General features: G+C 40.8%; 1 protein-coding gene across 5 annotated transcripts in view; it reads left to right on the forward strand.

The window, feature by feature from the left end:
• The window catches only part of COL24A1 (collagen type XXIV alpha 1 chain), a 241,385-nt gene that overhangs the window by 215,340 nt on the left and 10,024 nt on the right, over positions 1–16,021 (forward strand). For 3 of the 5 annotated variants that reach the window (XR_012160422.2, XM_073357173.2, XM_073357174.2), the window contains 5 exons: positions 1,434–1,469; positions 12,459–12,494; positions 12,592–12,618; positions 13,886–13,951; positions 14,753–14,921. Coding sequence is in view for 3 of the 5 variants with exons in the window: in XM_073357173.2 (XP_073213274.2) it covers positions 1,434–1,469; positions 12,459–12,494; positions 12,592–12,618; positions 13,886–13,951; positions 14,753–14,921 (334 nt within the window). In the remaining 2 variants the exon portion in view is untranslated. The remainder of the gene's footprint in view (positions 1–1,433; positions 1,470–12,458; positions 12,495–12,591; positions 12,619–13,885; positions 13,952–14,752; positions 14,922–16,021) is intronic. The other 2 variants (XR_012160423.2, XM_073357181.2) reach the window with 2 other exon arrangements.

Here is a 16,021-nt window from a genome sequence, read left to right on the forward strand (position 1 = left end):
TGCAGTACACATAGGGTGAGATTCCATGCTGCTCCTCTCATTGGCTCAGCACAGATTTTGTAACCCACAGGGAGGACGTGCCGTAGTGGCTTCAATTCGTCTTTGTATTCTCCCAATCCTGGAGAGGACCTATCATAATACAGGAGCCTGTGGGCCTGTGTAAATTAAGGCAGCCTGCTTGGGTTGTCCTCTGGCCCAAAGTGCTGCCTAGAATCTCTGTGCTGCTGTGGCCCTACCCACATTCAATTCTTCCTGCCCCTACTGCCATCTCCAGCACACACTTTATGCCAGGGCTAGCAAAGGGGACCTTAAGGAGGCAGCCTTATGGCTCTCTCATCAGTTCCTGTGCTGGAGAATCCTCTCCTGGCCAGATACGAGGCTTTTAGGGCCCCTTTACACCCTCTCGTGGCACAGAGGGGCAGGAGTGAGGATCTCACCTGATATCTCTATGACGTTGGAATAAAGATCAGCAAAATAATGTTTATATACAGTAGTTAATATTTAGTATGTGTAACATGTATGTAACTGGAGTGAAGAAAGAGAAGGGAAATAGGATTAGAACATTCTTGGCCTTTGTTGAGAAAAAGGCCACACCAGCAAAGTACAATATTTGCATTCCTTTTTCTCCCCAGCAAAAGGAAGGATGACAACTCTTACTCTAGAATTTTTCTCCACAATTGTATGAAGATTGTTAATGTGCTTCATACAAGCCAGACAATCTGTCATTGTAATAAATAAAAAGGTTGAGCTGTGACTCATTTTCACACATGGGTGTGTATCCAACCATCAAGATCCAAAATTCTATGCACATCAGATTAATTGCTAGATTAACATTTTTGGAGACACAGTATGAATGCAAAACTGGCCAAGAACATAATATAGGCAAAGAAGAGATAGCTAATCTGCCTGTAGTTGGGAATTAATGATCATATATATCTTTGATGACAGCAGTAAAAGTAGATGTGGAAACACCCATAGAACGTCGCATGGAATTAAATGGATTTTCTCACTTGCAGAAAGTATATCGTTTAATTCACAGCATTATGATGGCTTAAGCACTGAACCCCAATGATGGTGGTTTAAACATGCTGCAAGATTTAGCTAAACAAACAGCTAAACAGGGCAAAACTGACTAAAAGAAAAATAATATTAACCATTTTCAAAAAGAGCAAAAAATGGAATTACAAACTGAAAAGATAAAAAACAAAATATATAGATCACAGATCATGTTCATGTAACTCCTTGTCTAATCTATAATCTGTGTATCTATAGTACAAACTGTGGCCCCAGTCCTGCAACATTTGTACACATGAAGCAATTAATATTAAAAGGACTGCTGATGTGAGTAAGAAACTCACGTGTATATGTTTTTGCAGGTTCAGGTCCTAAAATATTACAAAGTGCACTGGATTAACAGTCTCTATTTCTTTCAGGGATCCAGGGGTGAAAAAGGCTCCAGAGGTGAAATTGTAAGTCTAAACATTGTTTGTATATTTATTTTTTGGCTGTGTCTTGCCATGAGAGTACTGTGACAGCATCACTTCCTGGTGCTCCCCCAGTATTCCCAACTAGAGTTGGGCAGGAGACTGTATTCCAGTCCTGGGGGAAATTTTGAGATTTTAAAACATTTTCACATCCTGAATTGGGATGAAATGACAAAATCTCTAAATTTTGTGAACCAACAATCCAAAACTACATTCAGTTCAGGCCAATTGAAACGTTTCACGTCAATAATTTTGAAACACTTTGTTTTGATTTTTACCTTTTTAAAACATTTTTCTTGTTATAAATTAACTTAAATTTCAAAACAAAAAATCAGTACTTTCCGTTTAAAAAATGTTGAAACAGGATGTTCTGAAGATTTCAAACCATTTTTTCAATAGTTTGAAATCGGAAAGTCACTGCCAATGTCCCCCAAAAAGTTTCAGTTTCAATGAATCGGCATTTTTTAATGGAAAAATGTTTTATCAGCAAATTTGTGACCAGCTCTATTCCCAACTGCTCAGTGGCTGGCTGTGATGCCTTTCCATTAGTATAACAGCTGACACATGCATGAATGTGCTGCCCACGGACACAGACCTTGTTGACTCTGGTCATAAAATAATTGTATATTTAAAATGTATCCTAGGTAGGAATTGAGCCTACAAGACCTCTTGTCACTCTAGTACAGGGGTGGGTAAACTACGGCCCATGGGCCACATTTGGCCCTCAAGCTCCCACCAGGGAGTGGGGTTGGGGGCTTGCCCCGCTTCTGCACTCCAGCCGGGGAGTGGGATTGGAGGCTTGTCCCACTCCATGTGTGCCGTGGCTCTGCACAGCTCCTGGGAAGCTGCTGGCATGTCCCCCCTCTGGCTCCTATGTGTAGGGGCAGCCAGGGGGCTCTGCATGCTGCCCCCCCCAACTGCCAGCTCTGCAGCTATCATTGGCCGGAACCATGGCCAATGGGAGCTGCAGGGGCAGCGTGTGCCAACAGGGCAGCTTGCAGAGCCGCCTGGCTGCACATCCACATAGGAGCCAGAGGGAGGGACATGCTGCCGCTTCTGGGAGCTGCGTGAGGTAAGCACTGCCCGAAGCTTGCACCCTCTAACCCTCTCCCTCCTGCCCTCCGAACCCTCGGTCCCAGCCTGGAGCCCCCGCACCCCAACTCTCAGCCTCACCCCGGAGCCCCCTCCCGCACCTAACCTGAACCCCTCATTTCTGGCCCCACCCTGGAACCCTCACCTCCAGTTCAGAGCCCATACCCCCACCACACCTCAACCCCCTGCCTAAGCCCAGAGCCCCCTCCCATACTCTGACCCCCTCTGCTTTGCCTGCAGCCACCTCCTGCACCCCAAACCCCTCACTTCTGCTCCCCCTCCGCAGATCCCACACCCTCAGCCCAAGCCCTCACCCCCTCCCGCACCCCAAGCTCCCATTTCATTAACATTCATGGCCCGCCATACAATTTCCATACCCAGATGTGGCCCTCAGGCCAAAATGTTAGCCCATCCCTGCTCTAGTAGCTGATACTCTAATCCCTGTGCCACAGCACTACTTGTGAATCCTATCCGTCTAGGTAATCTTATACAGAGAGACAGGAATTCACAGGCTGTGTGAGTATATGCAAAAGCAGAGGTTGAGATCATGCAGGCCAGCAACTGAATATATATGGACTGCTACAGTAGCAGCAGGCACTGTTGAAGTGGTATATACGTGATTAAGTCACTTTCCTCTTATTCTTCTCCTCCTCCTTTTTCTTCATCATCATCAGCAGCAGCATCATATTATTATTATTATTTTAGCTTTCTTAATGTTATAAATGTCCAAAATATCTAACTAAGATGCACTGCATTGCATTGAGCATACAAGAAATTGCCTACTAACAATGACCATGTAGAGGCTGTTGTCCATTGCTACAATAGATGTGTGTGTGTGTATAGTATAATATATATAAATTCTTATAATGATTTGGAATGCCAATGTTTTCCAGTAACTAACCTATGTAACCTTATTCCTTTTACTCTCGTTTTCCCTCACCTCTTCCCTCCTATTGTTTGTCACACTTGCTTGTTGCATCTTGTCTTAAATTAGATCATAAGTTCTTTTGGTGTCTACTTGTGTGTTTGCAGTGACCTAGCACAATGGGACCCCAATTCTGACCTAAACACTACAGAAATAGATATTTTAAAGCAATTTGGAACATTGCTGAAGGAATGTGGGCTGTGTGCTTAGCTAACTCAGAATGTGTTGATGTTCATTCTCTGAAACCGTCCTTTTTTATTTTAATGCTCTTAAGGCAATTCCTAGCTGAGGGACAGAACAAATACCACAGTGCTCATTTAAGTCTATTCCCTAGATATTTAACTCTCATTTCCATTCCTTCAGTTTAGGACCTGCCCCCACAGATGCCCTCTCTCTGGGCAGTGTGGAGCTAAAAGTGCCCTTGCATTTTGAAACCAATGCAAATGCTTATTTGTCAAGAAACACTGGTTTCTATTACCTGTACTCACATTTGACACTCAATTCCCTTTTTATGTACTCTCGTGAGACTCTCTTTTCAGAAGGTATAAGTGTGTGCAGTGGTATTAGTGTAAAGGCAAGTGTGAGATAAACCTGAGGGACATGAACAAGTTGTCATTCATTCCAGAAGTTGTGGGTTTGATTTCTCCCAGATCCAGATACCCCTCAGTAGATTCTTAGAATTCCAAAATAATGACAGAAGTCATTTCTATTTCTCTTGACCCAACATTGGCTAGGACTCACAGAGACATTCTTTGGGGACAATAAACAGACCTGATTTTCTAATGGCTCACTGATGTAAAATGCTACCAAATCTTAATTTTTCACTCATGCTGATGGAAGTGTTTCTAATACCTACTGTCCATTCACTTTGCACAGATATAAATGGCTCCACAAGAGGAAAAGCAGAGGGGAATCAGGCCCATTAGTTTTTTAACAGACAGAAGTAATCTGTATGGAACTTCATATAATTTCACCCCGCCCTCCCTCATAATTTACGTGGTTGACAGTGGATTTTTTTAAGTTCTCAGAGGTTTAAATAAATGTAAAGCATTACAAACTCACAGTAACATCCTGTGTTTTTCCTAGTTTGAACTATAAAATGGATGGCTCTCAACATTTTATAGCACCCAGAAAGTATAGCTCTTAATAAAAGACTGTCCGCATCTCAAGGATCTGCCAGTGTAAATGTTAGATGTGATATAATGAGTGGTGGTTAGAAACAGCGGGGAGGCAATGGGGAGATGGAGGGTGAAGGCTATAGCAATACAGTCACTTGAATCTTCAGTTTGTATATATGCACATCTTGGTGGTTCTATACATTTTGTTTTGTTTTCCTTTTATAAAAAATATTTCAGGTGGTGTTAATGGCTCCCTTGTTGCAGGCATTGCAGAAGAATTGAATTTGCAGTAGGGATTTAAATGAGGAGAGGGTGTTAGCAGACACGAGGAGAGGGTTTCATGTGTAAGAGGCAGTATGAACAAAGGTGTCTCACCTCTTTGGCATTGTTAGTTATTCACAGTAACAATAAATTAGCATATTATACCACCTTTTATGGACTTGCTCTCTAATATTCACTACTGGAGCTAATACCGTCTACAACTTTGTGAGCACAATCATAGAATATCAGGGTTGGAAGGGACCTCAGGAGGTCATCTAGTCCAACCCCCTGCTTAAAGCAGGACCAATCCCCAGCTAAATCATCCCAGCCAGGGCTTTGTCAAGCCTGACCTTAAAAGGAAGGAGATTCTACCACCTCCCTAGGTAACCCATTCCAATGCTTCACCACCCTCCCAGTGAAAAAGTCTTTCCTAATATCCAACCTAAACCTCCCCCACTACAACTTGAGACCATTGCTTCTTGTTCTGTCATCTGGTACCACTGAGAACAGTCTAGATCCATCCTCTTTGGAACCCCCTTTCAGGTAGTTGAAAGCAGCTATCAAATCCCCCCTCATTCTTCTCTTCCACAGACTAAACTATCCCAGTCCCCTCAGCCTCTCCTCATAAATCATGTGCTCCAACCCCCTAATCATTTTTGTTGCCCTCCGCTGGACTCTTTCCAATTTTTCCACATCCTTCTTGTAGTGTGGGGCCCAAAACTGGACACAGTACTCCAGATGAGGCCTCACCAATGTCAAATAGAGGGGAATGCTCACGTCCCTCGATCTGCTGGCAATGCTCCTAGTTAAACAGCTTATAATGCCGTTAGCCTTCTTGGCAACAAGGGCACACTGTTGACTCATATCCAGCTTCTCATCCACTGTAACCCCTAGGTCCTTTTCTGCAGAACTGCTGCCTAGCCACTCGGTCCCTAGTCTGTAGCAGTGCATGGGATTCTTTAGTCCTAAGTGCAGGACTCTGCACTTGTCCTTGTTGAACCTCATCAGATTTCTTTTGGCCCAGTCCTCTAATTTGTCTAGGGCCCTCTGTATCCTATACCTACCCTCCAGTGTATCTACCACTCCTCCCAGTTCAGTGTCATCTGCAAACTTGATGAGTGTGCAGTCCACACCATCCTCCAGATCATTTATGAAGATATTGAACAAAACCGGCCCCAGGACCAACCCTTGGGGCATTCTGCTTGATACCAGCTGCCAATGAGACATGGAGCCATTGATCACTACTCACTGAGCCCGATGATCTAGCCAGCTTTCTATCCACCCTATAGTCCATTCATCTAGCCCATACTTCTTTAACTTGCTGGCAAGAATACTGTGGGAGACCATATCAAAAGCTTTGCTAAAGTCAAGGAATAACACGTCCGCTGCTTTCCCTCATCCACAGAGCCAGTTATCTCGTCATAGAAGGCAATTAGGTTAGTCAGGCATGACTTGCCCTTGGTGAATCAATGCTGACTGTTCCTGATCACTTTCCTCTCCTCGAAGTGCTTCAGAATTAATTCCTTGAGGATCTGCTCCATGATTTTTCCAGGGACTGATTGAGGCTGACTGGGCTGTCGTTCCCCGGATCCTCCTTCTTCCCTTTTTTTAAAGATGGGCACTACATTAGCCTTTTTCCAGTCGTCCGGGACCTCCCCCAATTGCCATCTTTGAGTTTTCAAAGATAATGGCCAATGGCTCTGAAGTCACATCTGCCAACTCCTTTAGCACCCTCGGATGCAGTGTATCCGGCCCCATGATTTGTGCTCGTCCGGCTTTTCTAAATAGTCCTGAACCACTTCTTTCTCCACAGAGGGCTGGTCACCTCCTCCCCATACTGTGCTGCCCAGTGCAGTAGTCTGGAAGCTGACCTTGTTCTTGAAGACAGAGGTAAAAAAAGCATTGAGTACATTAGCTTTTTCCACATCCTCTGCTGAATAGCGTAGAGAATAGCGTAGCTGAAGTTGATGTATCTTAGATTGACTTAGAATCACTTACTTCGCGTCCTTGCAGCACGGAATCAATGGCCGCCGCTCCCCCGTCAACTCCGCTTCCGCCTCTCGCCATGGTGGAGTTCCGGAGTCGACGGCAGAGCGATCAGGGATTGATTTATTGCATCTACACTAGATGTGATAAATCGATCCCCGATAGATCGATCACTACCCACCGATCCAGTGGGTAGTGTAGACATGGCCCAAGAAAACTGAATACAGATAAAACCTCACCCTCAGATGTTTCAATAAGCTTCTATCACAGACTGGACGCCTTCCTAGTCTGGGCACAGTCCTTTCCCCTGGTACAGCCCTTGTTCCAGCTCAGGTGGTAGCTAGGGGATTTCTCATGATTGCCCCCTACTTTGTTCTGTTCCACCCACTTATTTATCTTTTGCATAAGGCGGGAATCCTTTGTCCCTCTGGGTTCCCACCCCTCCTTCTCAATGGAAAAGTACCAGGTTAAAGATGGATTCCAGTTCAGATGACATGATCACATGTCAACGCAAGACTTCATTACCCCCTTGCCAGCCCACAGGTATACAGGAAGACTTAAAGTAAAACAGAGCCATCTACAGTCAATTGTCCTGGTTAATGGGAGCCATTAAGATTCCAAACCACCATTAATGGCCCACACTTTGCATAACTACAATAGGACCTCAGAGTTATATTTCATATTTCTAGTTTCAGATACAAGAGAGATACATTTATACAAATAGGATGACCACACTCAGTAGATTATAAGCTTTGTAATAATACCTTACAAGAGACCTTTTGCATGAAGCATATTCCAGTTACATTATATTCACACTTATTAGCATATTTTTATAAAATCATATTGAGTGCAAAGTCACAACCTGCCCTAACTATTTTCTCCTTTCCCCAGCTAACTCAGAAACTGGTTTCATATGCTGGGCCAGGTCTTCAGCTAATATAAGCTGGTGAAGCTCCATCAGCGTCAATAGAACTATATCCATCTACAGCAGCTGAGGATTTGGCTCATAATTTTTTGCTTTTTAGCCTTCAACAGCAGGCCAACTTGTATCTAAATAGGGACCCTGGCTTGAAGTTGCAGATACACTTTGCTGGACTGAACCCTACTCTTGTATTTGCAGCAGACATTTTCTTGTCAAATGAAGGGATTCTTACCCCTTGCAAACATTCACAACTGAGTTTCATTTTCCCACCAAACATCTGCTTAAAGGTCAAAAACACCCCTCAGAATATTCCTAATTTCAGTCAAGCAGCACTGCCTGTGCTGAATGGGAAGATACTGAGTATTCTGCATTATTTTCTTCAGCTGATGATGTATACCTGTCATAAAGTCATGGATTCCGAGGCCATGACTGTTGTGATCATTTAGTCTGACCTTCTGGATAACACAGACCATAGAACTCTCCCAAAATAACTCCTTTTGAACTAGAACTTGTCTTTTTAAAAAATATTCAATCTTGATTTTAAAATTGTCAGTGATGGAGAATCCATCACAACCCTTGTTAATTGTTCCAATGGTTAATTAACATAAGAACGGCCCTACTGGGTCAGACCATAGGTCCATCTAGCCCAATATCCTGTCTTCTGACAGTAGCCAATGCCAGGTGCCCCAGAGGGAACGAACAGAACAGGTAAGCATCGAGTGATCCATCCCCTGTTGCCCATTCCCAGCTTCTGGCAAACAGAGGCTAGGGACACCATCCCTGCCCATCCTGGCTAATAGCCATTGATGGACCTATCCTCCATGAATTTATCTAGTTCTTTTTTGAACCCTGTTACAGTCTTGGCCTTCACAACATCCTCTGGCAAAGCGTTCCACAGGTTGACTGTGCATTGTGTGAAGAAATACTTCCTTTTGTTTGTTTTAAACCTGCTGCCTATTTCATTTGATTTCATTTCATTTCATCCTAGTTCTTATGTCATGAGAAGGAGTAAATAACACTTCCTTATTTACTTTCTCCTCACTGTTAAAAATTTACAATCTATTTCCAGTCTGAATTTATCTAGCTTCAACTGCCAGCCATTGGATCTTGTTAAATATACCTTTGTCTGCTCGACTGAAGAGCCCATTAGTAAATATTTTTCTCCATGTAGGTACTAATAGACTGTAATCAAGTCACCCCATGACCTTCTCTTTGTTAAGCTAAATAGATTAAACTCCTTGAGTCTATCAAGGCATGAACATCTTTCCTGAATTGTTGGCACCAGAACTGGACACAGCAGCAGTCTCATCAGGCCAAACACAGAGGTAATATAACCTCTCTGCTCCTACTTGAGATTCCCATTTATGCATCCAAGGATCACATTATTAGCCCTTCCTATCATCATATTGTCTTCAATAAAATGGGACATAAAAACATGTAAAGGGTGATTCTTCTCACTTACGCCAGTGTAACTCAGGAAGAATTCCACTCCAGTCAGCATTGTTACACTGGTATAAAGGTTGTGTAAGACAATGATCAACACCATGTGTCCTGATTTTCATAGAGGCTGGGCACCCACAACTCTCTTTAAATCAAACAGGAGTTATGAGTGCTCAGTGCCTCTGAAAATCAGGCCAACTGGGTTTACGGTCCTGATCCTGCGAACACTTATGTACATACTTAACTGTAAACATGTAAGTAGCGCTATTGAAGTCCCTGATTGCTCATGCTTAAAGTTAAGCACACGCATAAATGTTTGTAGGATCAGAATTTTGAAGTACCAAAGAGAAAAGAATGGAGTTTGGGCCTTTGACCTTTTGTGCTAGCTGTCAAATTAAGGGCTTGAAAGGATTAAAGAACACACTAAAAATAATTCATTTTATTCTTTGGTTTTGGTATTAAGGAACTGGAATTATACTTTTCTCACTCCTTTACTTATCCTTTGATCACATTAGCATTAAGTAGATTCATAAAGCTAATCCTGTACATTCCAGGGGAATATTCTGCTATTAACTTAATTCATAAAATGTGCAATTTAACCTTCTACTGCAGCTCTGTGGCAGAAAGGAGCATTTATAATGTTTCTACAGAATTTCCAACATACTATTTGAAATTTTGTTATGTTTAAAAGACTTGTAAAAGTAATTGATGTAGATCCTTGAAGTTTTAAAACGTTTAAGAAATGTAATATGCCCAAGGGGGTTTTCCCCAGGTAGCAGTTGACTGCCAATTTACCTTTTCATATGGGATTTGATTAGCAAGGTCAGGAGATAGTGGATCAAGGCAGACTGAGTCACATCACCTCCTTTTAGAACAGTTTAAATTCATCAGAACAATACAACTGTCAATAAAATCCCTCTCTATAAATCTCAAGTGTCTTAAAATAGTTCCACAGACATACAGTTGTGGTGCATACACCAAAAATATAGACTCGTTCAGCTATAAGAGAAATCCAGTGAAAGTTTTGAATCACTGTACACAGAACAAAGACATCTATTCACCAGAAATAAGTGTTTACATAGGAGCAGTATAGATCATTGAAGCCTTCACATCTTGATGTAACTTGGCCATTGTGTAACCTAGTCCTGAACCAAGATACACAAATATCTCCTTACACTGTGGAAATCATTCTTTTTGTTTCTTTTCACCCTTTCCCTTTCTTTTTCTACCAATAAGGATATCAAATGCACTTCACTAAGCATGATCAAAGAATACCGCAATATACACACATTGGTTTGAAGGATCCTTGAGACATATTGACAACAAATGTGCTACTGATCTGGTTAATTAAATGCAAAATTTTCAGCTGGCATAAACTGGCATAGCACTGTTGAACTCACTTGACTTACACCAGCTGAGAATCTGACCCAAAGTAGTCATAGGAAGATTTTGCTAACATCATTTCTCATCAATATTATAATAACAATTATTTAAAGGTCAGTAAGTATTATAAGCTGTAGATGGATTAAGTGAGGCAGAGTGAGGTTATGTGACTTGCCAAAATCACACAGAGTTAGTGGCACAGTTAGGAATCAGAAGTTTTAGGTTATATTACTGTTCCCCTACATTAACCACTAATCAATGGTGCCTCGGTAAAACTACAGTAGATGTTGGTCTGCGAGATAGAGGTGGTGGCTTATAGTCTTGAATATGCATACACTGGGTGAAACCAGGTAAGTAGGATCCAGTGACAGTAGGTGATGGTTGAAAAGCTGACAAAATTAAATATCCAAACTGATTCAACCCTTAATGCCTTCACAGTAAAAATCAGCAAAGGCTAAACTTAAACATAAAGAAATGTCCTCAGTTTTAACTCCTCTCCATAATTACTATACAGCTGTTTATAGAACAGCAGCACTCACAAAATACAGATTTGGGCTATGGAGATTGAATCAAGGTGATCGTAACAGCTCCCATTGGAAATCAAAATGCGCTCTCACATAGCTACCATGTGTTCTGTCCCATGAATTTTACATCATATGGGCTAAAGAGTGTGACCAATGTGCTTCTAGAGATCGATAGATCTGAAAAGTCTCGGTTACCCAAATGTGTCTCTTTTATATGATCTTATCTGGCATCCTCCCATTTAAATGTATGTGAACTAGCATGGGACACAACCCTGCATGCTCTAAACATCCCAAACTCCCATTGACTTGGTTGGCATGATGTAAGTGTTTGAGATGGAGGATCATGCTCACAGTTGTTCTGCACAGTGATGCTTATGCAGATGTTTCTTTTGAAGTCTCTTGGATGACATACTACTTGTTGGTGTATTGGTTAGAGAACTGAAAGAAACAGATGAAATGGTTTACCACTAGGATGAGGGTTTTGGCCAGGTCTACACTAGAAACTTTTGCTGGTATAACAGTGTTGATTAGGGATGTGATTTTTATGGGGTCTACACCCGAGGTGTAGACTTTTCTCTTTCCTTTTCTACTTGTGTTAACCTTTTGTGTGTGTTGTACACATTATGCCCTGCAAGGCCCCTGTGACTGTAATTGGTTCCTCCTCCCTTCTTGCTGCTTAATTCCACCCTTAAATGAAGTTCCTCTATGGTCAGCAATGGTGGTGACATGTTGCTTGCATTAGAAGGAGAGAAGTTTGCAATGTCAGGGCCCATGATGTAAGTGTTCCATGTCCTGAATCAAATGTCATACTTTGTATTAAGTGTACTTTTATAAATAGTTTATTAAGGGCTAATAATTTATTAATATATCATTTAGTAAAAGGTTGATCAACTATTAGAGTTCAGTAAGTCAAGAAACTCTTTATAACCATCTATAACACTTTGTGCTAATGTGCTTATAGCTATCCATAACACACACTACTCATGTGTGACATGCTTATAAGATCTATTAAATATTTATTAACCCTCTGCACACTATTTATAAATGTACTCTTAATATCAAGTGTGATCAGAAAAACAGAGGGTTGTTTTTATATCCAGCACTGTCACTGGCACCTTTCATAAGAACAACACTTAGTTTTTAAAAATGCACAATGCAGTACATTCAGAAGTGGAGACAAATGGTCTACAGCTCTACCAAGAAATCTTTGTGCAGATCACAGCTGACTACACTTCATTATGGCATTTTCTGATTTAAAAAAAAAAATTCAAAAGTAGAAGGATTTTTTTTAACCCTAATGCATTTTATCTTCCTTTCTCCTAGGGCCCTCAGGGACCACGGGGTCATCCAGGTCCACCGGTAAGTGTATAAAGAGCTATTTTTATCTAGGTTCTCCTTGCATGTGTGATTTAAAGAAGCCTGCAATACCTAATAACTGCTTTCTCTTGTTTTCTAGGGTCCACCTGGGGTACCTGGTGCAAGAGTAAGTTTCATAATTGTGCTCACTGCAACTCATTTCCTCATTGTTGAAAGTGAAAATGTTGAGACCCTCTTCATAGGGTATTGCTTCCTCCATCATCTCAAGTGAAATTCAAATGTGTTTTCTTTAGCACTCATCACTATAATATCTAAGCTCAGATATAATTGCTATGCTAAACCTCCTGTCTGACATCTTCTGTTCTAGTAGTGCTACCATGTTGCAGAGTCCTAAAAGGGCAAATCACATGCCCATGCTCACACGCTTGGCCTACGTAAACTTCAGTCCAGTTTTAAAGCTTACATGTAGGAATTCAGCATATACAAATTCTGAAGGGAAGTAGGATGCTCCGTGGTATGTCATTCACCAGATGCATACACATCAAATGTATCCGTTTTCTTCTAGGGGATTATAATCCAGCATTTACTGGGAGGATGGATTTAGTGTTCTAGTCCTTTTCTATTATTTCTGCTCTATTGGGCAGCCCCCTTCCTGGGCCACCCTCCTGAGTCAGGTCATGGCATGACAGATGCTGCACCCCCTCCCACTCTGGCATTCCCCCTACAGTAGGGCTAGGGTGGCCTGTGGTATAGGAGGCAGCTGAACTAGTTGGATGCCAGCCAAGGACTCCATCACATCAAAGGACTTCTCAGCTGGCAAGATATAGCACATTTCACCACTAGAGTAGTGCAAAGGGACCAGGGAATCTGGCCCATGTTGTATGTGCATGACTAGAGACTGAATTGTTTTTTGTGTATCTTGTTTGGAGAGTAAATATCACCTTTTTCTCCATCTATAAATAGTATTTGTAACTGTTGATGTATTAGATTAGATGGATGGCAGACAGGTTTGGAGCCAATAGTTTGGGCTGGGGATTTTTTGTTTTGTTTGTTGTATTTTTTTTCCAGGAAAATAACTGATAAAATAAACTAATTAATTTATTTTTTAAAATTACAATTCTTTAAAATAAGAGTATCCCATTTCATCCGTTTGTTTTTTCTTTTTAAAAGTAAAAATTCATAGTTTGTAATTTAATGGATGTGGAGCATTCAGCTAAACAATTAGAAGGCCTCAGAGGTTTTGGGGAAGTTGGGCTTTTTTGTCCTTTTTGATACATACACATTTATGTGCAATATGTTTTAATCAAGAGACTTTCAAATTCTTCATCAGATATAACTGGTATATTTCTGCAGCAATACTTGAAGAACTTACAACCTTAATTTTATTCTCTGTTGATCTTACTGCTGATCTTCAATGGTTTTGGTTTACACAGAAACAAATGGACATCAATGCTGCTATTCAAGCGTTGATTGAATCAAATGGTGCACTACAGATGGAGGTAATATATCTTCCTTTATTTACATTGGCACATACATTAGAAAATGTATAAAGAGTTGGGTTTTTTAAGGCCAAAACATGGCTTCTTCACAAAGGCTTTATTGAAAACAGAGAAAAACTAGAAACTGTTTTGCGAGGAAAAACTAACCCATGTATAATATGATTAAACACAATTGGATATATAGTATGCAATTTAAGTCAAGTTTTAAAAACCACAGTATTTCTAATGTTTAAATATGATTAAAGAGGATGGAAAGTATCAATCCATTATACAATGTGAAGTGTATACATTCAGCTAGATGTCTACAAATGAGACTGTCATTAAGGCCTTGATCCATCAGTCACTTACACACGCTTAACTTCATGCATGTGAGTAGAGTCGTTGCATCAATGGGACTCTGCACATGTGTAAAGTTAAGCACATTTGTATGTGTCTTTAGATTGGGACTTAAGACTATTAACTCTGTTGTTCAAAATCTGACAGTGTAAGGTATCGCTTATAAAATGAACTAATTTCTTTCTTTTTTTTTTCTTTTTTGTGTATTCAAATTTCCATTTCCATGTATTATAACAATGTTTATAACAATTTTTAACCTGACTGTAACACCTTTTCTCCAATGATTTTAATAAAATGTACTAATTATTTTTAATTTGAATAAATCATTTCTATTATCTCATATGTGGCCGGTTGCATGCATCATAAACACCTTTCATTTCTGCATGTGGTCTCCAATGGGCATTTGATTTAACTGCATGCACTGCTGCTATGGCATTTTTGTGATAACATTATTGCTAACGGCAGAGGTACCAGAATACTGAAGTAAATTTACTAGATCACAGTGCAGAGATATTCAAAACGCTACACTACCTTAGCAATTTACTGCACAGTATCAAGAACCCCCTCGGCACTCGAGATAACCCAGCACGCATCTGCAGGGATTTGCTTAACTGTGAACGTAAAGTATCAGATGGTAAGTGTCTACTTTCATCAAATCATATATACCATCAGGATTTAGAATATCTTGTTTCCAACTTTTAATTTCTAGAGCAAAACCGTAATGGGTGGCATTTTAATAACTGTATTAATTTTAACTTGTTAATTCCATATAACTACTGAGTACCACACACCTATCCATAATGGACTTACCTGTCATTTTATCCCCAAAGCTGCTTCTGCTCTCTGTGGATGGTGAAAAAATAACTGCTGCTTCTTCTAGGCTATTCCAACCTGCCAATACTCAGTGCTGAATTTCTTGTGAGTGGCAGCAGCTTTAAAACAATCTCAAACCTGCATTTTCTCAGTACAGAGGATATGATACTCTGATCATGCTGGTGTAAACCAAGGGTAACTCAGCTGAAGTCAATTGATATAGACTGATGAAAATCAGGCTTAGAGACTTCTTACTGCCCACACCCAGACTTCTAAGTTTACCTTTTTCATTCGACATTATGGGTTTGCGTACACTGAAACTGGAAGATTTCAGAGTAGCAGCCATGTTAGTCTGTATCCGCAAAAAAGAAAAGGAGTACTTGTGGCACCTTAGAGACGAACAAATAAGCTTTTGTGAGCTACAGCTCACTTCATCGGATAAATTCAGTGGAAAATACAGTGGGGAGATTTATATATACAGAGAACATGAAACCATGGGTGTTACCATACACACTGTAACGAGAGTGATCAGGTAAGGTGAGCTATTACCAGCAGGAGAGCTTTAACCTTTTGTAGTGATAATCAAGGTGGGCCATTTCCAGCAGTTGACAAGAACGTCTGAGGAACAGTGGGGGGTGGGGGGAATAAATATGGTGAAATAGTTTTACTTTGTGTAATGACCCGTCCACTCCCAGTCTCTATTCAAGCCTAAGTTAATTGTATCCAGTTTGCAAATTAATTCCAATTCAGCAGTCTCTCGTTGGAGTCTGTTTTTGAAGTTTTTTTGTTGAAGAATTGCCACTTTTAGGTCTGTAATCAAGTGACCAAAGAAATTGAAGTGTTCTCCGACTGGTTTTTGAATGTTATCATTCTTGACGTCTGATTTGTGTCCATTTATTCTTTTACGTAGAGACTGTCCCG

This window comes from Lepidochelys kempii, chromosome 8, assembly GCF_965140285.1.
Source record: "Lepidochelys kempii isolate rLepKem1 chromosome 8, rLepKem1.hap1, whole genome shotgun sequence".
NCBI lineage: Eukaryota > Metazoa > Chordata > Testudines > Cheloniidae > Lepidochelys > Lepidochelys kempii.